At 41.7% G+C, this 27,920-nt stretch overlaps 2 protein-coding genes across 2 annotated transcripts; one reads left to right on the forward strand and one right to left on the reverse strand.

Annotated features, from left to right (window-relative positions):
* Window positions 1-370: 370 nt before the first annotated feature.
* LOC149277426 (ADAMTS-like protein 2) lies at window positions 371-20,367 on the forward strand. Its single transcript, XM_089502881.1, has 19 exons — window positions 371-416; window positions 4,079-4,083; window positions 4,874-5,016; window positions 5,118-5,193; window positions 5,448-5,550; window positions 6,034-6,179; window positions 6,289-6,412; window positions 6,862-6,942; window positions 7,916-8,091; window positions 8,250-8,574; window positions 9,450-9,813; window positions 13,580-13,683; window positions 14,108-14,234; window positions 14,737-14,950; window positions 17,162-17,317; window positions 18,173-18,343; window positions 18,795-18,971; window positions 19,826-19,970; window positions 20,249-20,367. Exons 1-19 carry the CDS (start codon window positions 371-373, stop codon window positions 20,365-20,367), a joined length of 2,802 nt encoding a protein of 933 aa, XP_089359007.1.
* A 6,524-nt stretch (window positions 20,368-26,891) lies between these two features.
* LOC149277427 (protein FAM163B) lies at window positions 26,892-27,820 on the reverse strand. The gene is made up of 2 exons (XM_089502938.1): window positions 27,728-27,820; window positions 26,892-27,275 (listed from the first exon to the last, which is right to left on the reverse strand). Exons 1-2 carry the CDS (start codon window positions 27,818-27,820, stop codon window positions 26,892-26,894), a joined length of 477 nt encoding a protein of 158 aa, XP_089359064.1.
* Window positions 27,821-27,920: the final 100 nt, after the last annotated feature.

Genomic DNA, 27,920 nt, shown 5'->3' on the forward strand with positions numbered 1-27,920 from the left:
GGTGCAGGTGCCACCAAGAGATATAGCTCTGGAGGTCAATCAGCGAAGGTCAATTCTGGAGAACTTATAGGAACTTGAAACAGAACGTCAATCTATCGTCAGTACACACAAGTTAGCAACATATTTCATAGAATGTAAGACTAGTCTTGGTTGGTAATAACTTTTTAATGAGTTTGACTTTAATAGAGCATCCATAAATGAATCCAGTGTTGGAGAACTCCGGTGGGTCCAGTTGTCCACCTTAGACAACGCGACCAGGCTAAATATCTTTACACAGCTAGCAAATTTCGACGTGTCATGCGTTTCTTCCGATGCTGACATTTCTCGAGTGAAAAATAACTTTTTTTTAAATGAAACCGGATCAGCCGCAATGTTAGATGTCCACACAATCAGCTACGGTTACGATGTCATCGAGAGTAAATCTGGAGAGATCTAGAAATGGGTGTGATTGCGTTTCATGAAAATGTAATAAAAAAAGACACAATTATAACAGGGGATCAAAAATCATTATAAATACCTTCTTTTGTACGTTTTTATAATTAGACAACTCCGACAGTCTTATTTTTTTTGTTAGAACTCAAAATTTTATGTGCTTTTTTTCCCGTGCCGGTTTAAGTTTTTATTCCAAGATTTGCAATGAACGCTTACCTACTACGTAAAATTTTTTTCTAGGCAGACACAGAGTTTTTTCTTTCTTTCTAGATTTTGCATAATTGTTGTACATTTCGGTTCCGTCCGTTGAGCAGAACTTTTACCGTAACTTTATGGATGTTGAACGTTTTATATTTGTATTTCCGTGGAACCCCTGTAGATGCCTCCAGCTCTGAGGGACGTTGTCCATATCTATATAGTCATCCCAAACCCGCGACGGTATTTTTTGTAGATTCATGGCACTTATCAGTCACAACCTAAGTATTTCCTTACGCCCATGGAGGATTCATTTAGAGATACTTGAAGAGGAACACTGACCGATAACGTATAGACGCTAGTTAGTAACCCTCACCAGCTTGGAAGTCAACCACCATGAACTTCCTCTGCTGGTTATCAATCCAGAGATCAAAGACGCTAAGTTTTCATCTGATCTTAATTGATTTATTGGCAGAGAGCAATTCATACGGAATACTTTAAACTTAAATACCTGCGTAGACACAACATTCCGTGATAAACATCTCCAACGTACGAGACGTCTCACCGAGCAGGACGTCTTCATACATAACATATGGGTTCCATCAAAGGACCTTGTTGAACATTCTTATCTCAATGGACGGGAGTTCGGGCAGGTGAAGATGATCTATAGATGATTTCATTAAAAAAAAACACTTTAAGGTGCTCCGTTATGTTGTTTAGGGCTTTTATGGGGTATGTCATGACAAGGACCACCGAGAGAGGTCTGAAAGGTCGTTATAAAGGTGCTTAAAACATAAAAAATTCTCTAGAATTTTAAGAAAATAAAGTTTAGTAGATCAGTTATTTATTCTGCAGAAAAGCTTAAAAGGATTTTTGTTGCTATGGCAATAAGCTATTAGTGATTGTTTTTGTATCACAAGTAAGTGTTCAGGGAATCTGCCCATTCCGTCCAGGACCCTGAGACTGGGGTAAAAAAAAATCTGAGAATCTGCCCATTTACCCCAACACCATGGGACTAGGGTAAAACCTTGATTATTCACCACCAGACCCTGAGATTGGGGTAAAAACCCTTAGAATTTACCCATTCACCCAGAGACCCTGAAACTATTGCATGAAGCTACCCATGACCCTTTTTTGGGGGTAAAAACCCTGGGATTCAGGGGCAAATCCTGACAGCTACCAGGTAGATCTTCATCACAAATTAATTGAATCCCTGCTGACTCTTGTCCCCATGGCATAATACAAGGAGTTTAAAAAGTGATAACTGAAGTAATAATGTATAAAAGTATTATTTTATTAGATTCATGTGATTAAAGGTCGTGTGTGCGATTCCTTCAGTACCGAGAAGGTCTTTTTTTCCCCCCTGCCAGCTCCTAAAACCGTGGCTGTTCCTGCGCTGTTCTCTGCCTTTTAAAAAGTTCATGTAAGATGTTGCGGTAAGCAGTGTTTCTTGGCCTGACACCAGATATGTCTGGAAGACTTAATGAAAACCAAGTGTAGTTAGACACTGAGACACCTGTCCGCGGCGCAGCCGGCCAAGAGCTCCGGGCTGGAGTTCATCAATGAATTAGTGTGCTTCTCAAACAATCGCTTAGAAGCCTTTAAACGTCCAGCGGTGCCGGGAGGAGCAGAGGTGCCGCTGCCTAAAACGGTGGACACCAGATGTTTGCAGACCTTACTCGGAGGCCGGGATCCGTTATAACCAAAATGTCCCCAAAATCACCACTTTTGCTAATTAAATAACACTCTGTGCAAAAATTCTTGGCTTGATTGCAAGAGCAGAGGGCGACTTATTCCCACCGGGGCTCAGAAGCCTCCTTCCAGGGATTGGGGTCGAGTGGCTGGACTTTGAGGTTGGGTGGTTCCATGGCATGCTTTGGGGTCATTGTGAGCAATGGACATAGTGGTGAGAGGAGCTTTGGGTGGGATTGGGAAGGGAGGTCATGTCGTTTTGTACGGGGCTCCAAGATTTCTGATGGTGGCCCTGGTGGAGATACAGTATATCTGTCTGCAACCCAACATGGGAATCATGGAAGCTGTCACCATGAGAGGACCTCAATGGGGTCTTGATGATTTCTGGCTGAAAAGAAAAGACTGCAGTTCTTTTCGATGTTTGTTTGTATTTGGTTTCTCGGACACTTTTTTCTTTTCAAATCTTTATGAAATCTCGAATGGGTTTCCTGTTTCCAAGACGGTTATAGCGTTCAGATGACGTCACTCTATTCCATCTATGACTGGCTCCAATGGGGTATCCCAAGGGTATACAACGTAGCCATTAGAATTGCATCAATTAAACAATCTCCATATAAAATCCAAGGAAACATTATTTTTAAGATCTGGGGAAAAAGCACATTAAACTTTGCATGGTTCCAAATTTGAATGGAAAAGAAGGGAAGGAGATACTTGTGTGATCTAAGTTCTTAACCCTAAACCATAAAACCTTTATTGCAGATGAAATTAATATAATGTGTGTGGTGGGTTGTATTTTGAAAGCGATAACAGAGCCAAAATAAGTAGAATTAGGTTCCCGAGACTGTTCGTTCAATATTTTTAAGAGAACAAGAAGGGTGTAGGTTTTGTTTCTCGTGACCCTTGGATTTTTCACCTCCAGAATGGGGGTTTTCGATGCCAAAGAAACAGATTTCTGCACATGTGGGGTTATTGAGCTCTTAAAAGTTCACAAGTAATTTGCTTGCTTTATTAACACGTCTGCCACATGTACAAGGTGTTCCAGACAGGATCTCCTACCGTCATGGTGAACCGAAGCCCAGAAATACACAAAAAAACAAAAGCAACAAACATTACGTAAGAACTCGAGGTCTCTTCAGATCCTGACTGGTTATATCACTGCTAGATGCCTACATTCAATATAAAGTAGGAGAATAAAAAAAGAAGAGGCATAATTTGGATGGCCTTCAAGTCAACATTGGTCAGGTTGAGTTGGGCCAACACCAACAGCATATTTTAGACATTGATCGTATCATACAAGCCTCAATATGTTAAAAAATAACCAAAAGTAACAAACATTACTTAAGAACTTGAGGTCTCTTGAGATCCTGACTGCTTATATCACTGCTAGATGCCTACACTCAATGTAAAGTAAGAGCAGAAAGAAGCGGCATTATCTGGATGGCCTTCAAGTCAACGTTGGTCAGGTTGAGTTGGACCAACCCTGTTAGGGTCTTTTAGGATCCTTTAGACATTGATGGTAACATACACGCTTCTCTTTTGATTTTTTAGCATATTGAGAATCAAGTGTAGTGGTGTCCGCCATGTTTTTCCTGTTTTTTGATACAATGTTTCTCAATATCTGCTTGTAACATTCTTTTCTAGAGCCTTTCGGAGATGAATACTACCATGGATGATCCAGAATCACACCTGTTTATGAGAAAAGCCACGAGAACCCAATGGATATTTCTTATTTTAATGCTTAATCTCACATGTGTCCTAGCCCAGGTGAGTCTATGTCTCATCGGAGATTTTTATTAATATTAATAGGATCCTGTATAGAAAAAAAAGAAGGGCTTTGAAAAACATGGAAATGGTTTGCTTTTTCATTGTAATTCGGAATACTTACTGTGTGACAGGTGCTCAAAGAAAATCAGCTGGGCTGCAGAAGCCAATTCTTAGTTTCTTTCATAAATACAGACATGTCCAAGCTAAATACAGTAGACAAACACTTACGAGGTTTGGAAAGCTCCATACGTCACCCAAGAGGAATTGTTAAATTCGTCCAGTAGAAGGTATTTCCAGGGCTGGAAATTTCCACAACCCTACAAAGTTTATGATGAGAAAGAAAAAAAAAGAAAATTAGAGAAAAATTTAATTATGGCGCTTGGCTTCTATAACGTTAGTTGCAACGGTGGCGTTATTACCACGAATATTTTAGTGTTTTTATTCTCCTGCCTTTGAAAAAAAAAGGACCACGAAGGGAATGCAAAGTTTATCCCATGGAAAATCCAGCCTTGGTCACGGTAAAGAACATAACGTGAGGTTCTCTTTGATTGTTGATTTTGATACAATGTGTCTGTTTGTTGGAATATGGAACTTTGTCTTAAACGCAATTGTTCCAATTGATTAACTGCCTATACATTCTGAAACCCCTGTGAGGTTGGGGTATCTCTGAAGGCATTGTTTAGGTTTATAGACTGCAGGGGTGCCTTTGCTGATCATCTATTACCGACATTTAAAATTTAAGCAAGATCCATAAAGTATACCAGTTTGTTCTCTTCATCTGGATCCCCAGGACAATGCTCAGACGTCGAACAGTCTAGAAGAAGGAGCCAGCGCCACCACATTCTGGTGGGGAGAATGGACAAAGTGGACAGCTTGTACTCGGACCTGTGGTGGTGGAGTCAAGTCTCAAGAGAGGCATTGCCTTAGACAAAGGTGAGTGACTTTTTTTTATAAAAAAAAATATAGATATATGAAAATTGGGGGAAATTGATTTCTTTTTTTTATCTGAAAACTGCTGAATTTGACGCTTCCAGGAGGAAATCGCTCAGCGTTCTTGGAAATAAAACCTGCACCGGAACCTCAAAAAGATACCAGCTTTGCAAAGTTCAGGTAATAGCATGAATGGCATGGAAAGACAAGGGTTAACGTTCAGTTGGACAGGAGCCATTGAGAGGATACATTTGTATGAAGTTAATTCCAATGATACAAATGTATATAATACATAAAACTTGCGAATTATGCATTTCCTCTGATTTATTTCCATAAATTATTCTAATTCCGTCTGGTTGGCAAACATTGATTTGATCTGTGTGACCTTTAGAAGCTGCTGTTTGATAAATGCTTAAATATTTTTTTTTTTTTAGGAATGCCCGACAAATGGAAGGAGTTTCCGCGAGGAGCAGTGCACATCGTTTAATTCCCACGTGTACAATGGAAAGACCTATCAATGGAAGCCTTTGTATCCCGGTGAGTATACTTACTACCAGTGGGTTCTAAATCAGTAAAGAAATATCAGAGATAGGAAATAAAACCTAAAAAGAGAATCCATGGGTTCTTTCGGAATGATGTATTTGTATCCCAAATCGAGAAGAACCAACTACCACCAACTCAACTTTGGGTTTATTCACTAATCGGTGGGATGGTAGACTTGGGTCTCCAGTAAGTCCCTTTGGATGGCTCTCAAGGTGGCTTGACTCTTCTAAATTCAATGCAAAGTTGTTTGGACGATCCCTCTGGTTGGTAAACCTTGGGTCGGTTTTGACGTTAACTCAATAGCCATGAGTTTGCCCCAAATTTCGAGTCTCATGCCCATTGCAACTCAAGAACACAAAGTCTCCTCTACCTTTGCACATAGGTTAGATCAGAGTTGGATACATTGTAGCATTTAGCATCATAAACAAATACGTGTGCTGCCATTGAACGGGCTAACTGGAATATGTCGCATCTTAGATGATTACGTGCACATCTCCAGCAAACCCTGCGATCTTCAGTGCACCACCACCGACGGTCAGAGACAATTGATGGTCCAAGCTCGCGACGGGACGTCTTGCAAGTACAGTGACTACCGAGGGGTTTGTGTGTCTGGAAAATGTGAGGTTTGTTGAAACGTTACAGAACAAAAATTCTTGCCAGACCCTTTTCAGAGGCTTAAAACCGACGCAATATCCGCTGGTCCATTGCGTTTTACCGTTTCTTTCTCCCCAGCCGATTGGATGTGACGGAGTCTTGTTTTCCACCCATACTCTGGATAAATGCGGCGTCTGCCAGGGAGACGGAAGCAGCTGTATCCACGTCACTGGGAATTACAGAAAGGGAGCCTCCCATCTTGGTAACTGGCTCAAGGTTATCAATTGCAATCCTTCTGTCCTGTAGACCCAGCCGGGACACAATCCCACTCTTTCTTCCAGGCTCTGGAACCTTGTAGATTTCATCATTAGCGGAGGTGTAAAATTAACGTCTTCTCAACTATTTGAGCTTCGGGATCTTCAACGTCAATGGGATTCTAGCTCTGCCAAGTATTCAGCCGTAGTAAATGTTTATTTTATTAAGCCGGGCTTGGCTTTCTCGGGTGCCTACCATAACACGCAACGTCTCAGAGAAACGAGCGAAGGAATGAAAATTGAAATTAGAATTTGTTCTAGTTGGGCTGTCTCTTTTGGGACTCGGGAACGGATGAATGACCATCGTTCCGATGGCTACCTTTGCCTTAATTTATAACAACCATGGCTCTTTATCCTTGTTCCCAACGCGCATTGAGTGATACATTGTATCTTTTAGGCTACTCGTTAGTGACGCACATCCCCGCTGGAGCAAGGGATATTCAAATAGTGGAGCGCAAGAAATCCGCAGACGTCTTAGGTGAGTTCCGTACGACCATGCGCGTGGTTATTATGAATATGCGTACAATGTTTATTATTCAATGGTGTTACTTTCATTGTTGAAGGTGGGTTCTTTTTATATTTTAACACATTTAAAGCTGCTTTACTTGTCATTAAGATACCTTGTTTTAAAAGAACATTATGAAAAAAACACAAATTCACAAATATTTTTTTCATGCCCCTTTTCATAAAGATCATTTTTTCTTAATTCAATATCCTGTTACTTTTACATCAAAAGTAGATTTGGGCACCAGGACCAAAAACGATTTGGACACATTTTCCGTATCCTTGCACTTTTGCTTCAGATGAAATTCGGAAGGTTACTTCAAATTTCATTGTCACTTCTGCTCTGCCGTGCTGTCTATCGTTCTTTCATTGTCTCCTTGCCTTCTCCGCTAACTGTTTCCGAGTCTCCGCAGCTCTTGTTCTCAGCTTCATCTCTTCCTTCTTCATGTTCTCTGCTTCTTCATTCCTTATTCTTCTCCAGTGATCAGCTTCTCCCGGTGATCAGCTTCTCCCGGTGATCAGCTGTGCTGCCCTGGCCTCCTGGATCTCCTGCATCAGGGACGAGCCTTGGCGTGCACCACGGGGACAACCTGATGTGGTCCAGGAGGTCCGGGTCACCGGAAGAAGCGGATCACCGGAGATTAAAGAAAAATGAAGAAGCGGGGAACACGGATATGAAGGACAACTAACGGAGAACAAGAAGAAAAAGAGAGCGGTGAGACATAGAGTGAGAGAACGAGACAGAGGGTGGCAGAGAGTAAGCGAGTGAGAAAAACTAAATTCAAATGAAAATCCTGAGCTCCCTGCTTTGTTTAGTTGGGGACCCTCCTTGGTTTCAGACATTTATACAAATTAACAAAATTGTCAAGTTTAAATTGGTACGAATCTGTTGAGGAGTAAGACTTTTTATCGGTGGACTAACCGACATGCGCCATGTTTATGTTAAGCTGTTGCAGACGAAGCCGGATACTTCTACTTCAACGGAAATTTCAAGGTCGACAGCCCAAAAAACTACAACATTGCAGGCACCGTTTTTAAATACCGGCGGCCGATGGATGTATACGAGACTGGCATCGAATATATAGTGGCTCAGGGGCCAACCAACCAAGGCTTAAACATCATGGTAAAGTTACATGCGCATCGGGACATATTGTCTGTGGTTGTAGACGGACTTGGGGAAAGTATCCGTGCCTTATTGTGTTTCTTATATATTATTCTTATATATATTAATATCCAAAAACTGTTATTTTGAGCCAATATTTCTTTGCTGTCCTTGTGTAGGTTTGGAACCAGAATGGGAAGAATCCTTCCATCACTTTCCAGTACACCCTTCTTCAGAGGCCGCACTCCAGGCTTACTCAGCCGATTTACTACACGTTCCCGGACTCTGAGAGCGAGGAAAGTAAAGAATTTGAGGATGATTTCATGGCTCGGAACGTCAGCTACTACAGCAACAATCCGAAAGGAAGAGGAGGAGGAGGAGGAAATACACGGCAGGGATCGACAGAAAAACTGCCCTCTGTCGGTGGCCAAGAGACAAATGAAGTTTATGATGGACATTGTTCTATGGAGTGTGAGAAGAAAGCCAAAGGCAAACCAAGCAAAGGTACTGTCCGACGTGGTATTGAAGATTATGATATAAATCCCTTGTGATCAGGGCTGGATAGTAACGGCTCAAACCTATTTGGTTCCTTAGGGCCAAGTGCTCCATATTGTTACTTAACTTGATATAATGGAAGGGAAAACGTGACCATTACGGGTCACGCAAGGAAGGGCTGGCAACTTCTGAGCTGAGGAGGCAGCCAAAGCCAAGTGGCCCTATTGGCCCTATGTCCCTCCTCGATAACTAACATACACACTGGTATACATATTTACACACACACTCTCTCTTACACATGTGCACACACATACTTACACTTAACACAGTCATACTTACACTAACACACACTAACACATACTGACTCTCTTACATTACATACATTTACTCAATCATCTTAACACATACTCCCTCTAACACATACTTACACATACACACTCATGCTAACACATAGATACTTTCATGCATACATACGGGCTTACTCTCTCCCCGCCTAACTCTCCTTCCCTCTCGCTCTTTTATTCCTTCCCGTTCTCTCTTACCTCTTTACCTTGCTCTGAGCCTTTCAATGAGTTTGCCATTGTTACTCCTTCCAAGTAGGACTGGCCCTTTTTGGAGAATTTTGGACAGGCCCCTGTTTAGAGAGTGTGTCAGAATTTGGACAGACTTTCTTTTTTTTGCTGAAAACATTGGACACCTTAAAAAAAAAAGGTGGGGAAGCTATGGGTCAACCATGACTTTAGATGAAGAAGGAACATTCTATCACAAGTGAGGGGATACTCATCCTTCTCCTTTAGTATAGTCCTTTTTTTTACGGCCATTTTGAATTTATTTCTGCAAATTTCACAGCACTCAAGCGTATGTTGGTTTCTGGTTTATTTTAGATTTAAACACCAACAGGACGGCTTACATCATGGGCGAGCAAGACTCTGTGCCCAAATTCAACTCTAAAGAATTCTTCTCCGAGAACGCCATCTTCAACCAGTTGGCTGGAAAGAGCTCAGACTCCAGAGAGGCCCTTCTTAATCTAACAAGACGCATCCTCTTTTCCCAAGTGGAACCCGTGAACTCTGTAGAGCCGAACCTGGACAATTTCTACGTCGATTACGAAGAAAATGAGGACAGCGCGCCTTTTGACCTCAATATCACCTACCTGGAGCTGAGCATCAACACGTCGGCGGAGACTCAACTGAACAACTCCACCATTTCCAATGGAAATTCGTCTTCGAACAAGACACAGAAAGCCAGGTTGGTGACAAATCTTTACCAGTCCTAACTTCCAGGTCCCATGGATGACCCAATGGGGAGGTATAATTATGGCGCGAAACATTGGTGTCACGTGTAGCTTTCTAGGTTATCAAACCTGAGGGCCAACGACTTCTCTAGAAGGTTGGCCGCCCTCGATGTATGTTGCAAAGTTAGATATATTGAGAAATTTGGTTCTTTTTGGTTATACCCTATCATAGTTATTCTGATATCAATGTTGGGCCCTTGCAGATGGACATTTCTAGACAAAAATTTATTTATTGACATATAGACTGAATAATTAATAATAAATAATATCTCTAGATTCTATTACCTAAAAAGTAGGTTTTATATAATTCTTTGTATTCTATGGGAGAAATTACAGGGTTCTACAGCCCTAAAAGCCCCGATAATGTGTATAGAAACAGCAGGAAACGGCTTTATAAATTAAACGGGGTAAATAAACCCCCATTATTCTTCTTCTAAATTCCCCACTCTGTTACACCAATAGAAATAGGCCACGAAGTCATTTAAATAGTCTGGGTAATGCCCTTCCCCCAGCCACTTCATTTTTTTTTGCCCACTTGACATGTCTGTGAAACGCGTCAGCAGCTTTAAAAAGTTTAACTGATTTATTTTGATGCCTTCGTGTAATTTTAACTATTTAAGGGTACTGCAAATATTTATAAGTAGCCGTTACAAGGGACAGCAGGAAAAAAATATATATATTTTTTCATTTAAAAAGTAATTTTTTTCTTTTTCTTTAAATTAAGATAATTATTAATAAAGTTTCTTGAAATTCCTAGAAATAGCCCTGCACTAATTGAGAGAAGCGATTTGCGTGTTCTAATCTCGCTTCACTAAACCCAGGTGCAGTTCGCTTCTAATCCCCGCAGCACACGGGATTAGACTTTACTTTAAAAAAAAAATTAAAAAAAAAAAAATATATATATCTTCTTGCCTCCGGCAGCCAAAACAACAGCTGAATCCCGGCCGCGGCCGCCTGCCAAACTGTTTAGGATTTTTCTCTCTTTTTTTTTTCCTCCTTTTTGGCTTTGACAGCTCCAGTAAATGCTCTGCAGGATCGGCCCCAAAAACTGGAAGAATAGGTTTTATTGTAAAATACTGGGAATACATACAAGAGAGCACAAAACCCACCCCGAATCATAAAAAATAAAAATTAAACACCATTTCGATAGGAGAGATTAAAAGACAATATTTCTAAAATACATGTATTTTAATGCATTTATTGATTTTTTTTTCGGAACACTCTTAATTATGTATGATGAGCCCCCTTGACACACAGTAAATATTCTTCCTTAAAATTCTGCTGAAACAAATGTAGGTAGCCCTACGTTACACAGGGTTAATGGAACAAAATTAGGACTCGACATATATGAAAATAATTATTGATATTATCATTTTTAAATGATTTTAAGTCCCTTTACAGTTCATTCAATTAATGAAATAACCCTAACGATCGCTACTTTTCTGATCTGAATCAGAGAGAGATCCGTACTCCTTAGGTCTAAGATGACGGAAATCTGCCGGGCAGGTCAGATAACCGACGGCTGTACGTTCACGGCTATCCATACTGATTGGTTATGGCGCGGCATGGAATTAAATGATGAATATGAAAATGTCCATAAACTGTTCCTCTAGGTTCCGTCGTTGAAGGTCCAAAGATCCCATTTGGAAACCAGTCCATTCAACTTTCCTCCAGCACCGGTAGAGTCACCTAAAGTGGTCCCAGATATAGCACCAAATTTATGGTATCTGGCCCCAAAATGTTTTACTAGAAACATTTACTCACCGAGTTGCAAGGAGGCGTTATATGCAACAATGTGTCAATGAGAATGCACTCCTTTCTCTCACCCCTGGTCTTTAAAGATGGGCCAGTTGGATGTTTTGGGCATCTTCTCTTAATAACGATATGCGTAAGACCGAGACCCCATGATTTGTTACCAAACGTGCAGCTTAGTGGTTCACAGAACCCAATGTTGCGTACTTCGTTAAGAAACAAAATGATTAAATTTATCACTGAAACGCTTTCACATCACTTGCCACCGAGCCTTCCAGGAAGCCTAAAGTGAGCGATCTCACAGGTCAAGTCGAAACAAAAGAGGTTACAAGAGAGCTTCTGCTGCTTAGAAATGAGGTTAGCTCTATTACTATAGACCTTGACTAGATGAATTGATCACTCAAGACTCATTGGTGAATGGCTATTGATTGGTTTCCTTGATGTCGAACAAGAAAGGTCAGCGTCATCCCCCCTGGCCATTGTTCCTCACAAATCAAGTTAATGGCTCAAATGGGGAATAGCAGGCCACTCCTTTTTTACCACTTAACCCTAAATTGGCAGCTAAAATCCATAGTTGAGAGGCAAATTCTCCTAAAACAAGCGTAGGTCCAGACTTATGACATTGGAATTCCATCCAACTCCCATTAGATACGGATAGGTGTAGGTGGACCTTACCTCCCACTCGCTAATCTTCTCTTCACAATTAGGCTGTTCATCATGTCAACGAGCTCAAGGCAAGGCTTCTAATGTCCTCATGGGTTCTTCTCTTATTGATATTACGTTTGGAAGCAATAGAAAGACCCTCATATGTCCAAGTCACAGTAGCTGGGAGACATAATTTGTGATATATTAGAAGAAGACAATGAGGAGCAATCCATGGCTCTGTTGGATCTTAACGCGGAGGGAACGATCCAAATGGCCAGTCATTGTGATTAAGTAGACATTTTTCACTCTGGTAGACCTCTTTGCTTGGAGCCGGCCATTGTTTTTTAGTCTGGAATAATGTTACCTGTATGTCTTTGTGGTGGTGAGAAGAGGGCCGTATGAGTCTGTCTTTTTTGGGGGGTTACGTAATACCATTTTGGGGGGGGTATGCCCCTGGCTCAGTCATAGTGACCCACTCACCTGTGCTCAAGCAGAAATATCAAACCTGACCTTCTGCATGCTTTTAAGATGATATTATAAACCGTCTTTATCTAACCCTTTGGAGCCAGATGGCTGGTTGGGCTTCTCATTTCGATTGTGTACGTTCTCGGTATGATCCAGTCGCTTTTTTCTTTCCACCCCTCAATTCAAAATGGCCGTTCATTTGCCAGTATGCCCCAGTATATATATATTTACAAGACAACTCTGTAAACAAAAGGTTGCATCGTGGGAATTAAAAAGAAAGGTCCTTGTAAGCTTTTGATTGAGTTGGTAAGAAGTAGCCAAAGTGAGCGCGCCAATCCACCAACCCACTTAGGTCCTTCTACATCATTCATGATCATCTGTCTACGGCGCGTGGAATCCACCCGCTAAATTATCAGGAGACACTTTATAGCCTGTTTGATTGAGTCCTTGAGAGAAAAAAAAATTGGGGGGAAAAAAAGCCATTTTGTTATATTCTGAACTGTTTCTACTTTGGGTATTTTTATCCCATTCTCTCTATTTCTAGACAGTTGAAGCTCTGCTTCTAACCAGGCTGGGCATTCTACCAGGGGATCAGGACAGGTAGGTTTTTAAAATACAAAGTAACCCTACGTCCCCCCCTCCCCCCAAAAAACCTAAAACTTTAAAATTCCACACCATAAACTGATACTTCCATATGTGTCCACGTATATATATATATATTTATCATCGTACGAGTAATAATAAGTCATTGTAAAAAGTAAGAAAGCGAGATGCCCACCTGACCCCTGTTTTAAGCAGCTTCTTTGGCCGAGATGTCCGCGGATTAATCTCTCTCTCTTTTGTTGTGTTTCTCGGTAGAAATAGGTTGAAATTACTGAGGAAGGTCCAGGGGATGAGCGCAGCTGATATGTACCGGTGGAAGCTATCTTCCCACGAGCCATGCAGTGCCACGTGTACCACGGGTCAGTATACGGGCAAAGCTAACCAAATGAGAGGGTGGTGGATAAGTGTAACAGCCTCCCAGCAGAGGTGGTAGAGGGTAATACAGTGAGGGTAAACATGCATGGGATAGACATACGGCTCCTGAATCTAAGACGAGACCAACGACTGATTAAGGTTTGAGTCGTTACAGCAGGAGAAACGGGCAGACTAGCCGGGGGCCGAATGGGGGCCGCTCTGCCGGCAGTTTCTGACCTACTCATTTCCTGATGTAATTAATACTAGGCATGGTCCTTGTTTCAATGTACAGCGCTACTGCTCAGGGTGACATCAATAAAATAATTCCTTGGGTGATAGGTTAGCTTCAGAAGCGGTAAATCCATGCGCGGTGAATTCTCATCCCCTCGTCTGCACTGCCCCTGACCTCTGTTTGTCCCTCCGCACCAGGGGTGATGTCAACTTACGCCATGTGCGTGCGATACGACGGGGTGGAAGTGGATGATTCCTACTGCGATGCCTTGACCCGTCCGGAGCCCGTGCACGAGTTCTGTGCGGGACGAGAATGCCAGCCAAGGTACGACGCGCGGAACGCTCACTGCCGGCTCTAGAACCGGCCTTCCCAACGCGTTCCCACCGGACTGAATAAACCCTCGCCGCGATTAGAACCCTCCCGGTTAGAACGTTCGCTGGTCGTTCCCCGGTCATAAGAGGTCCTTGTAAGAGTTTGTGAGGTTTAGAAAACATTCTGCTTCTTCTTGAAACATTGTTGCACAAAAGCCCCAAAATTCTCATACTCTAACCCCAAAACGTAGTGCCCCCCCACACGTTCGGAGATAATGACAAAAAAAAGGGACTTCCAACAGCCAATGGTACCAACTGCTGAGCCTGGACCGGCGTGGCGATGATCTGACTTTGTTACCGCCGTAGGTTTTAGAAGTCGTTGCCGTTGACGAATTAGCAAAGCAAGGAATAAATAATTGTACTTTCTATACTTTTTTCCCAATAACGGGTCTATTCCACCCAGCATCCAAATGTACGAAGAGCTCTTTTTAACCCTTTAATGGTTGGAATGGCAGGTGGGAGACCAGCAGCTGGAGCGAGTGCTCGCGGACCTGCGGGGAGGGCTACCAGTTCCGTATCGTCAGATGCTGGAAGATGATATCCCCGGGCTTCGACAGCTCCGTGTACAGCGACATGTGCGAGTCGGCCGATATCACCCGACCGGAGGAGAAGAAAATCTGCCGGAACCCGGCCTGCGGCCCCCAGTGGGAGATGTCCGAGTGGTCCGAGGTACGCGGGTGACGGTAACGCTACGTCAACTCTAACTCGTCACGTAACGGAACGCTCAGCGCGAGCCAAATCAAATCGAAAAGAAGTCCGCATGGGAACTGTCACCTGTCAGAAGGTAGAGAGATTCTGGGTGAAATCACCTGTGTTCAAGCAGGGACTCCAGCTGTGATGTTGGAGGGAGAAACGCACCAATCGGGATGCTCAGATATCATTAAATGGGAGGAGAATATGAAGGAGTCGGGGTCAGACTGTGTGATTCAAGAATCTGCCCCTTTACCCCAAGGGGTAAAAAAACCTAACCCCTGAGAATCTGCCCTTTCACCCAAAACTGGGTTAAAAAAAAAATCTGCCAATTTGCCCAAAAACCTTTTCATTGACCCCAAAGCTCACTCAGGGCCAGACCCTTACAGTTCCTGTGGATGACCACCAAGTGCCATTAATTCATTAATTTTATTATTAAAATATTACTATTATTAATAATTCGGTGGATTTAAGGATCTGTAAATATATTAGTTGCGGATAAATCAATAATAGGAGTTTTTTAACACCTCGTTGGGGTGACCGGAAATCATATCGGACACGAAGGGGTTCCGGTGACTCCGACGGAGTTAGATTTTTTTGGACAGAAAGGTCTAAAGAAGCATTATCTGCGAAGCCGCTAATCATAGCAGCTCTTAATGCTGTAACGATACTGAATTCAGTTGGGAGACGCCGCGTTCTTTGCTTCAGGTGATCCCTCGCGTTTGACGCGTTTATGGTGCAGCTGCGGGGGTCCCGCTGGGAGACGGGTCTTTGAAGCCTCTCCCCGGCCACCGGGCACTTCTGCCAACGCAGCTAATCGTACTTGGATCCAAGTCCAAGTTCAAGAGCCAACTGGCAGTGCATGAAACGGCCGCGTCGGGAGCGATCAAATCCTGGTGAAGTCTTCGAGAAACGCGCCGGTCACGCGCTTGTCTGCCGTGGCCGTCTGTGGCCGACACGCGCCGCCGCCTTACGATACGGTGCCAGAAACTGGAGATTAAAGGGGGTGTCCGAGGCTCGAGATGATTTCAGCGAGCGTGAACGGTCGTGTGATATGTTGTGATTGCTGTGAATAAGGGCTATTTTCTGGGTAGGTAACAATTTGAACCATTGGGGTGAATGGGCAGATTCTCAGGGTTTTTACCCCAACAGCAAGGTCTCGGGGTGAAGGGTTTTTACCCCAATCTCAGGTTCTCAGTCTGGAACCGACTCCTCCCCTCGGATTAAATGATATCTGATTGATGCTTTACTTCCTGCTACATCACAGCCGGGATCCCCTGCTTGATCACAGGTGACTTCATACAGGATATTTTTCCCTCAAGTCGTGGTTCTCCTAAGGACCGTTATTTATTGGCAAACACTTGAGCGAGTTGCTGAAACAGAATATTGGGGGGGGGGGGGGCGCGAGTTATGAAAGGGTTAATAACGTTTCTCAGGTCACCGGATTCTAAGCACTCGTTTCTTTTACGTCGAGCCGTTGACCTCATTATATAAAAGAGAAGTCAGGAACGCCGGCTCTGCCCCGTCCGCAGTCTAATAAATCCCACCACACATAGGGCCGACGTCAGTCTCTTAGACAATATTGTCCCTCCCAGAGTTCCGTGGGGCGGCCCCGAGCTCCTTTATACCGTTTTTTTTTTTTTTCTTCGACGCCTTCTGGGTGGTTTTTTTTGTTTTTTTTTACGTTAAAAAAAAATTGTTTGTCTTGCGTTTTTTTTTCTCCTTTCGAACGTTTTGTAGACTCGCGGTTGGGGGAATAAATAAAATGAACTCACACCTTAAACCAGATGTCTTGGCAGCTGGCACTCATGGCCCGGCCGGCTGTCTTCTCCTCCGTACTTCATGTCTGGGGACGTTCTGTGCTTATAGGTAGAGTTGGTAGGCAAAGCGTTTCTGGAGGTACGAGATGAGCCTCGCGAAGAACTCCGTTCCAGACAATCGCCGTTTCTTCTAAGAATCGAAGTATAAATCCCCGAGCGCCGGCTGCCTACAATTAAACTCTATGTTTCGATATTGTTCCTCTTCAGTGAGGTCATTGGGTGAAGGGCATGGTGTTTCCATTCGATGACATCATAACTTACCATAATGTATGGTTACCACCACAGCTTAGGACATTTTGAACGTAAATGTTATCAAGAATTGCCGTATCTTGATATTAACGGATCGTTGATTTATCTGTTTCCCATTCAGTGCACAGCTAAGTGCGGCGAGCGAAGCGTCATCACCAGGGACGTGCGCTGCTCGGAGGACGAGAAGCTGTGTGACCCAAACACCAAGCCGCCATCAGAAAAGAACTGTACGGGACCGGCGTGTGATCGACAATGGACGGCCTCAGACTGGGGACCCGTAAGGACTTATATCGGGTCTGATAATGTATCATTGGTGTCAGATACATTTTATGTTCTCTAAACATAAAATCGATCTTCTTAGATCATTAGGGAGGATAGAGTTAAAAAAGAATAAGGTAGAAAGATATGGCTGTTGAGATATGAGGTTTCACGTAAATAAATGCAATGTTATGCATTTTAATGATAAAATAACATGGAACGGTAAGGTGCGTTTAGCTTTACAAGTACAAAATAATACGTCTGGATACGTCAGTGAAGATTCTATGACTAGAAGGTTGAATTTAAACCTAAGATGTTAACAAACAATGCCGTTTTATAGTCCAAGGGCCCGAGAGACCCGCTTGCCATTTAACCAAATCGCGTTTAGAGCGTCGGCAGTTGGCAGACAACATCCGTTCCCTTCGGAGGATTTAACTTCTGCTAAAATTATTTCAACCCATTTAAAAACAAAAGGATTTCACCATCTGCAAAGTAATCCAATTATCTCCAAGAGGAACATCTAAACCTCTTCTGCGGGTATCTCATGGGCATTGCTTAGCAACAGTTTCTAAGGAGACTGCCTATTTTTAGTGGTAATTGATGAGTGCCGATGGCGGTAGAAAACAGATTTGGAAGGGGTGCGTGTTTGTGTCGCTCTGGTGGTTAGACCACAGTCCTTTGGCATGGGGCGTTGGAAGGAAAGACCTTGTCATAGTCAGCTTCTAAATCGTTCTACAGAATGTTCCTTGCAGCGAATCGCAGTTTGGAGAGAGGGTCATAATTTGGTGATGGGGAGGGGGGGGGCAGTATTTGAGATCATACCGATACAGGACAGGCCGCCATTTTTAACGTACCTTTCACCTTGTGGTCGCAGTGCAGCGGAGGTTGCGGGCAAGGGAAGATGATCAGACATGTCTACTGCAAGACCAGCGACGGAAGAGTCGTTCCGGAATCCCAGTGCAATCTAGACGCTAAACCTCTGGCCATTCACCCCTGCGGAGAAAAGAATTGCCCCCCACAGTGGCTTAGCCAAGACTGGGAAAGGGTAAGAGATCATGGATTTTTTTAATATATCTATATAAAGAGGCGCAACATTCTAACGATGGAATGGCCCAGCTGGCAGGTAAATTCCATTGGTCGTTACATTGATCGCATCTGCAAAGAATAATTAAATTTGATTCAATTTTAATTCAAATTCTAAAAAATTTCAGAACGAGCTAGAAAATCCTCACTTCGATATTTTGAAAAGTTCTATCCTACAAAAAAAAATGAAGGAAAATATTTAAATTATTAAAAAAAAGGGATAGTCTACATTTTTGGGTCATTCATGGTCAACAAGGTAGGGCAGCTAGCCCCGTATCTACTTATTTATTAAATGTTCAGTCTCCCTTGCTCTCTCGTTTAGCGAGACTTGGAACCCGGTCGCCTTATAGATTTATAGAACATTCTCCTCGTTCGTGGAGGAAATATGGTTTTCTCGTCATGTTTCGCTACAGTGTAACACGACCTGCGGCCGTGGAACGAAACAGCGAGTCGTCCTGTGCATGGAGGTTGCCAACGGGAAAGTCAAAACCCGCACCGCCTCCGACTGCGACGCTGCCAAGAAGCCCGCCGAGGACGGTACCTGCTTCGAGAGGCCGTGTTTCAAGTGGTACACCACCCCTTGGTCCGAGGTAAGAGGACGCGCGTGCTTCTCGCTGCTTGACCTTAGGTGAGAACGCGTTCAGTCTCCACGAAGGTCCCGGTGGATCTCCCAGACAGGCTGCTCGTTGGCTGCCAAAAGATGATTAGGTTTAGGATATCCCTGCCAGACACGGCTTCCCAGCATATCCGCAGCCTGCCTTGAGCGCTGTCCGCGGGCCGACGGGTGCCAAAATCCAAACAGTGCCTTGCTTGTCTTGGGAATAAGACTAATTAACCCCTTCTTGGTTGCGATGGTGTTCCCTCCTGTTCGATTGGAATGCGGCGCTCATAGAATGCTACTAGATGAGAGCGTTCCGTAGGCTGTATATCGACGATTTATTTTAAAGTAAAACTTTAAATTAAATAAATAAGTTGACTTATTACATAAAATAACAATTACATAAAATATTCAATCGAGGATGAAAAAAAATAGTAGTTTGTGTTGTTAGGTTTTAAAACTATTATACAATTTTGATAATAGATTTAAAATAATTCTAATAGATTTAAAAATAGAATAGATTTAAAAATATCAATTCTGCGTGGAACATGATAAGTCCCATGATGCACCTCTGTGATTGGCTGCTCCCATAGGCCAATGGGTTCCTTAGCGGGTTGACTGTCAACTGATTGCTAATTATAATCTTCTTATGGGTGTAAAAAAAATTATATATGCAAATTTTTTTTTGGTTTGTTACATTTTTTTATTTGTATTTTTTTGTGGTTCGTTTATATATATATTTTTTTTTAATTTTGTGATGTGAGTTATCATGAAATCAGTTAAAAATCAAAATTTTGGTAAATGGGCAGCTTTTTTATAGTCACACGGGACCTTTTGCTCATACAGTGCAGCAAGACGTGCGGAGTGGGAGTGCGGATGCGGGATGTCAAGTGCTATCAGGGGACGGATGTTGTCCGAGGTTGTGATCCTTTAGTGAAGCCGGTGGTGAAACAGGCCTGTGACTTACTGCCTTGCCCTACAGACCCCCCAGGTAAGCCCCAAAAGACACCGTGCCGGGACAGGCTTCTATCCCGAGTTGAACCTCCATCGTCTACACACTGAGGTAACAGACGCTTTGAACAAGTGGAAGATAAGTTGGAATAGCCTCCCAGCAGAGGTGGTAGAGGGTAATACAGTGAGGGGATTAAACATGCATGGGATAGACGAGACCAACTACTGATTCATGTCATTGGCCTCGTCTAATATTGTATTAAATCGCTTTTGTCCAGCCCGTTCGGTAATAATATTTCTTTCTTTTTTCCTCCCCAGATGACAGCTGCCAGGACCAGGCCGGCACAAACTGCGCTCTGGCAATCAAGGTTAACCTCTGCAGTCATTGGTATTACAGTAAAGCGTGCTGCCGGTCCTGCCGCGGCGCTCATTCCTAGCGCGGGGGGGGGGGGTTTATCGGACTACGGAATGGAATCGGCAGACAACGGAGCAGCCCCTGGCGTCCTGTAGAAGCACCAAGCTAACCATGCATGGTCCGTCTATACACCGCAGTCCCTCGCAGGGAAATTCTTGAAACCAACCACATTTCACAAGACTTCGACGCCGAGAGTGGCCAAAGAACCGCAAGCTCACTCGTATATATAGTCGCGTCCTAACGAATGCTCAGCGGGGTTATTACTGACCTCCCAGCGTCTGAATGGATCGACACATGGCCGGCTCCCAACGCACCCCACCGGTTACTTCATTCACCCGGGAATAATGGCTTCCACATCAACGAGGAAGCCAAGTAGAAGCCAAGTAGAAGGAGGCCTTCTGCCCCCAACTCTTTAAGGACGGACCAATAGGCCATTACACAAGTCACATCTTCTCGTCTTCGCAGGGTCTTCCTGGGACGGGGTTCGCGGTTTATGCCGTCCAACCCCGTAAAATTAATGATACTCCAAAAGTTTGGGCATTTAGGTTATATTTCCACCTTGAATAGTGGAATATAGATTTTATATATAAATATATTATATATTTATGTATATAAATGTATAAATTCCAATTTTTGGAGAATTTTAACCTTCACAAACCCTTACACAGATCAATATTATTTAACGTATTTGTAATAATCCTATTGTGCATCTTCCTGGGGTTCTGCTCTGTCCGATGCTTCTAGAGGACACGATACTCTCCAAATATATACTTGTATCCATCCATGAAAGTTTTGGGGTTTCTTTGCGCCAATTTGGTTGTCACAAGAAACAAATATGTATATCATTTTTCATCACTGCCTCTTCCTTTTCGAGGGTAGCCTCTAAATCTCCCAAAAACCTTCCAGATCCTTGTATCGTTCAGCAAGAGTAGTAACAAAATGCGGATAATTGGATTTATATGCGTGGACTATTTAGTAATGATGCTTGGTTACATAATATCTAGTGAGAGGCACCGGGGGGGGGGGGGGGGCTAAAATTTGAACTGCACGCCCCGAAGGAGGATAAACCCATAAACCATGCTGCTTACTATCACATTATATATTTTATTATTTAAGTTATCCTAAGTACTATTATTACAGACCCAACGCATTCCGCCCACGGAAAGTAGAACTGCAGATTTTTAAGTATAACTTGTTATAATAAGGTGTATACTTTCAGAAGGAATCCATATGCATGTACTTTGTACATAAGATTAATCGCTCAATAGACCCGATAACTGCAGGGGGTCTCAGTTATTCCTTTAAATCGGGTCTCGTAGAAGCCCTTTTTTCCCCTGAAAATGTGGTGCTCCCTTTAAAAAAAAACATTTAAATTCTATTTATTTTTCAAGACTTCTTAGAAAAAATGGCAATTCTCCATCATTTTCTTGAAATTATATTAGAGAATTATAAAAGTTAAAAAAATATTTTGCTTAAAATATCTTTTAAAGTGAATTAATCTAATTATGGAATTATGAATGGTACTTTGAAACCAATGAAAGTTTACCTTGAAAAAATTCATTTAATTTTTTTATTCCTTAAAATGTAATCGCTCATTATTTTGAGAAACACATTTTATGTTTTAGTTAATTGATTCATTAATTGATTGATTTTGGGGCTGACCGACGCGTTTTGAGAGACTTGAAATCCTCTGACACAGATTTTGTTAATTTTCATAACTTTCGTCACAGATCGACCAAACTCCCTTCGATTTATGTCTTAGCAAAAATAATATTTCCTTTGCTATTTTTGTCAATGAACAAAATTCCATTTAAACACATATATTCTCTTTGTATATTGTAATAAAACATTTATATTTATGATTTCCTGCTGCCTGACTTTTATGTTTTTTTTCTCATTTATTATTAGTGAAAAAAGCTAAATCTTGCAATTTCAAAGAAATAAAATAAAATGTAACCTTATTTTTTTTATTAATTATTCTGTTTACTAAAAACATGAATTACATGTTAAATAACGTTTTATTTTATTCTTTCCGGTAAAACAGGAATATTTTTTAAGTAGCTTTTTCAGTTTTTTATCAATTACCTACCAGTGCCTGTTTCTGTGTCACATGACAATTAAGCATTCCCTGTAAAATTCTGATCCATGCAAAATTGCACATGATTAAAAAAAATTATTTCATATTAATAATGTTTTAATATTGAATTTAGTTATAAAAGTATTATATTCGGCAGAATTTGGGACAAAACCGTTGTGTTTTTCAGAAGTTTTGCAATATTTTAAATAGAAATTTTACATAGAAAGTTTGCCTGAATCCAAAAGATTTCTAAATTGCTGTTTATTTATAAGAAATTCTCATCATTTTCCCAGCGATCACAGAAATAATTTACAATAAATTAACAAATGTCATTTTTTTAATGATTGAAGCGAAAGAAATAGACTCATTTTTAAAATAATAATTTGCAACCAATTTATACAAGAAAAAAATTCAAAAACAAAAGTTTGTGCAGAACAAATAAAAGTGAAACGGTATGGCTTCCCCGAGCAGATCACGATGGTCACAACTTCACTTCTATAAATCATTCAGACGAAAAGTGCAAATACTTTATATTTCGGTGAAATTCAAAACAGATTTGTGTACAAATTCAATGTTATTTAAAATACGAAGCAGCAGATAAATGCAAAGTTTCAGGGTGCCAACGGGTTACATCGTCTTCATCGCGAATATATACGGAGCTCCGCTAGGGATGTTTTTTTTTTTATTATTTATTTTATTTTTTTATTATTATTTTATTTTTTTAAACCAAAATGCTAAATTTCTATAAATGTGATGTACGCCTTAAAACAGTTTTTTTTTCTTGAATAACTTCAAAGAATTTCTTGGGTTTCCATGTAAATTTATAGAGGATTTGGGTACAAGGGGTACCCTTTTATTGCTTCTTAGATGGTTCCTGAGGCTTTTTCATAACCGATACACGTGTATCCGCAGTCTCCTGACCGTAAAGAGTCCTTCCCAATGAAGGATCTATTCTAATGACCGTCTACTCCCGAAGAGCTAAGACCTTCCTCACGAGAGTACCGGGGGGCTGAGGTGATCTGGATGACCCACCAAATGTATCAGAGGTACACCAGACCTCAGTTTTTAGGGGGGTTTTTTGCAGTCATGGCTATATAGTCGCTTTATCTAACATTAAGCCCTAATCTCTGAGCGTTATGGGGGTAACTTGGTCCAAATTCCAATTCCGGTTCTAGATTCTGCTAATCTGCTCCATATTTGAATAGCAAAATAATAACAAATATAAAATAAAAGCAACACAGAATCTCTAATGTGATGAACCTTTACGACCGGGCAAAATGTTCTTGGTCTTTCTGGAACTGACCAGAAATATACAGATTTTTTTTTATTTTTTTTTACACAAAATAGACCATTTTAGAAGAAAGCATTCCCACATAAAATGTCGTGGAGGGGTACGATGCGTTGGCACTAAAGAATCACTCGCTGGATTGTTCTTGTGTGGACAGCATGAGCTGACGTCCTTGGGTTGCTGACGCGGAAGGATAATTGTTACAAAAACACATCTTGCAACATTGTGTCGCGTCTTCACATTCCAAGCCCGTCTGTGATGCTCTCCTGTCTATAGAGCCGGTTAAAGTTGTCAGGATGACCCTCGTTCTCCATCAGACGGCACGAGGCCTACAGGCTCTTGGGGTTTTTGTACGAACCTCATGCCCCAGAAAGTATCCATAGGTTGCTTTGACTTTATGTCCCTATGTGGTTGAGGATGTTACGCAACGTTCATCATTTAGAAGCTTGGCAATGAGGTTGCACAATAAAACTCTACTTAGGTTCTTTCAGCTTTCAAGAGGACTCCATAACTTCTTCCGAAACTTCTGTGAAATGAGAAGGCGGCGGCAGCAGATACATCGTACGTTTTAACAAAAATCACCATCATTCTATTAAAGTTTTTCTACATTTCTTCAGCTGGACCCTGAGTTCACTCTTCGTGCCGTAACGGTCACATTATAGCCCGACGACCATCGCAAGGTCTTTGTGTAGGATCTTCAGAGAGGGAATTAGGACGGTCACGGTTCAGTTCCTGAGCTACATTGATATTACTATTATCGCCCCAACTGAGGAAAACCCAATAAGTCTCCTTTTTTCCCTAAATATTCATTTTCCACCAAAAGGGACTGGAAACATTTGGCACGTGGTTCAATTTAGCTATTTAGCTATTGTCTTCACCTGCTCAAAGCTGCACTTCCTGCACAGGGGCTTGATGAAGACTCAACAGGAAGTGGAGAGTGCGCGTGCAAATCACTTCCCCCAGTCAACAGATAATCAGTAAGATATTTCAACATTTACTTTGAAAGTTACAAAAGAGCAATCACTCGTACATAGTCAATGTATTTCGACTGCACGTTCCACTTGGTATCTTAAAACGGCATAGTTTGAAATCAACGAACTAAACTTCTCTGACAACAAAGTTGAATTACTCCAGATTTTTTTTAACACCAGTAGCAGGAAGACGTCTCCCGACTAGACCTTAAAAAACAATTCCAGAAACAAATTATTTTGTTTGTGGTGACTTTGAATATTGCTCTATAATTAATGAATTCTATTCTTTTTCATTTTTTTTTCCCATTAAAAAGAACGTAAAATTTTAGTAAATAAGAATCTTTTGCTGATATGGTTTTTGCAAAACAATTTTCCAATGCATAGACTTTTTTTTTTTTTTTTAATTACATAAAACATCTCGTAAAACCGACCCTGTGGTTTAAATATGAATATGAATTTTTATGGACAAAAAAAATTTAATGGAATAAGTCATCTAGAACAACTCCCGAAATTCTGAGCCGAAACTCTTGGTGACCATAAATGAATGGATTTTTTTAATTAATAACTGGTGGCTCTAGGGGGTTAATGGTGGTATTAAGAGCCGGGATCCGGAAGGAAGCCCAAGTAGCACAGGCAGCTTAACCTAAAGCCCTACCAGATTTGGGGCGTTTTGGGGTAAATAGACACAACCCAAATGAAAACCCCTCGATGACCACCTAGGCATTGAGATGATACAGCCTACAGCCTTTTATTTAGTGAATAGGGCAGAAGACTGTAAAACACCATTTTTAATGTGAAAGTTTTTTCTTCATTGGCTCGTTGAATATTGAAACTCATCCCAGCCGAGTGATAACGATGTATCCCACGGTCATCCCGGAACAGCCATTTTCCTCCGATCTCTTGTTTACGAGATGGTTGTGCCCTAAACATTTCTTGCCTAATTTAACCTAATTTAACAGCGTTGCTTCTGCCCATCTGAGATGCCCCCCGTATGCAAATTATTCATTAAAATCTTGACATTTGCTCGGAAGTCTATAATGCTGACTTATGGAGAATTTTCAGGATTTCTACAGCATTTTTCCAAAAAACCTAAAGGAAACCCCAAGAAAAATTCAGGGATTTCAGGGAAAAGGTGATTTTCTGCCATTCGCCTATAGCTTATATTTTTATTTTACGTATTGTGGATCATAAAGCACTTTTTTCCCTTTTTACAAAAATATTTGTGTGTTAACGGAATGTATAAGGTTGTGTTTGATTTCGGATGATTTGGTGGAAAGGTACAGAAAATTATAATGTCTTAGCAGCAAATAAAGGTTAAAGGTTGAGTAGAATGTACGGAAGGGTGAGTAGAATGTATGTAAGGGTGAGTAGAATGTACGGAAGGGTGAGTAGAATGTACGGAAGGGTGAGTAGAATGTATGTAAGGGTGAGTAGAATGTACGGAAGGGTGAGTAGAATGTACGGAAGGGTGAGTAGAATGTACGGAAGAGTGAGTAGAATGTACGTGGATCCCTTTGAGGGTCGGTTTGATCCAATTTTTAATGATCCCGTTCCCCTTGCATAAATATTCATCCCAAATTAAGTGTCTAAAGTTCGCATTTAGCATAATTATCAGCCTGTAAGACATTTTTTGTAATTATTCATACAAAAATCCTCCACGGCATCCAAAACCCAGCGGTTGTGGAGCAAAAAGTCGACCCCGCCCCCCCCATTCTCTTTTTATCCTTATTTCCCTTTTATTTTTTTTTTATTTTTCGCCTAACATTTTTAAATAGTGATTTATTTTTTTATATATATGTATAGATATACACTTATATCCCATATATAATACAAATACATTCATAGATTCAAAACACTTTCCATTAATTCAGAACGGATACAGCAGTGAGAAGACACGAGCTTTCAGAAGAAAATATATATATATATATACTCAAACGTAGCAGTACTGTGCATTCTTTATGTTTTTTGTTTTTTTGCTTAACTGCACAATTCTGACATTATAGGATTATAGGAAATCATTTTCGGAGAAAGGGATATAGTGTTTTTGTCCTAAAAACACCCAAAAAGTTGTTTTTTTTAAAGGAAAAATGTGATGGGGGGGTGGGGCGTAAAAAGTCACGGTGCTGAATATTGCGCTGTCTCGTACTTGGGGCCGAGGAACGCAGCGGCTGGAATGTCTCAGGTCTGCGGGGCGGGCCAGTGTGGACACCTTACACATCTGTGCTTATGCTTCGGCTCCGGGAGAAAGCCTCCCTCATGGTGGACAGCCGGTTGGGATTGAGCACCTGCAGGTTGCCGAGGCTGACGGGCAGCTCGATCTCCTCCTGGCTGATGGTCTTGTAGGTGATGCGTTCTCCGCCGTTGCGGACCTCGTCGGGCGGGTGCAGGAGGAAGGCTGGAGCGTCATGGTGCGAGCAGCCTTGGTAGACGCTACGGCAGTGCTGGTGCTTCTTGTTGTAAGGAGAGGAGTAGATGGACGGCCCATTGGCCAAGACTACATTCCTATTACAGTGCACCGGGGGGAAGCGCGAATGCACGGCAAAGTCAGGTTCCTCCTCATCCTCTTCGGAATCCTCCTTCTTACAGCAGTAATACTGAGGCGATAAAGAACGAGACATTGTTACCGCAAACCAAGTAATAAAACATAAAATGCGTGCGAGATACAATGTTACGGACAATCTAAGCACAAAAATGTATCACCCGAGAAGGTCACGCTGGCTGGAGAACGTCATGTTCTAATTTTTGAAAGCTCAACCTTAAATAGAATTAACGTAATACGATTGGTAATCTAATAATAATAATAATATGTAAGTAAAAGTCATGGAACGTCCTTTAAAAATCAAATGTTAAACAAAAATCTAAATTTTAAAGGATTCCAGATATTGACCCTTCAGATCTTTTCTGAGCCCTAAAAAAATTAATGGGGTGGACTTCAGTGAACCTTAGTTGGTTTTCCAGCGTACAACCTTCTGCACCCAATGTTGACCCAAATTGTGCGCCCCACCCCACCCCACCCCGGGTATTGCAACGATCCGTATTCTCTTACCTGTAGTCTACAGTAGCAGAGAACAGCGATGATACAGAGGAGGATAACAGTCGCTAGTATTCCACCGGTGATAACAACAGTCCCGGCTGTCATTCGACCCTCTCTCCATTAACTGCCTGAAAGACAAAGCGAAGGTCAGCGAGAAGACGCCTCGTCAAGACACAAGCCTTCAGCACATCTCATTAACAGCCAG

Source organism: Sceloporus occidentalis, unplaced genomic scaffold (assembly GCF_023333645.1).
Source record: "Sceloporus occidentalis isolate IW3139 unplaced genomic scaffold, rSceOcc1.0.p SCAF_214, whole genome shotgun sequence".
NCBI classification, from domain to species: domain Eukaryota; kingdom Metazoa; phylum Chordata; class Lepidosauria; order Squamata; family Phrynosomatidae; genus Sceloporus; species Sceloporus occidentalis.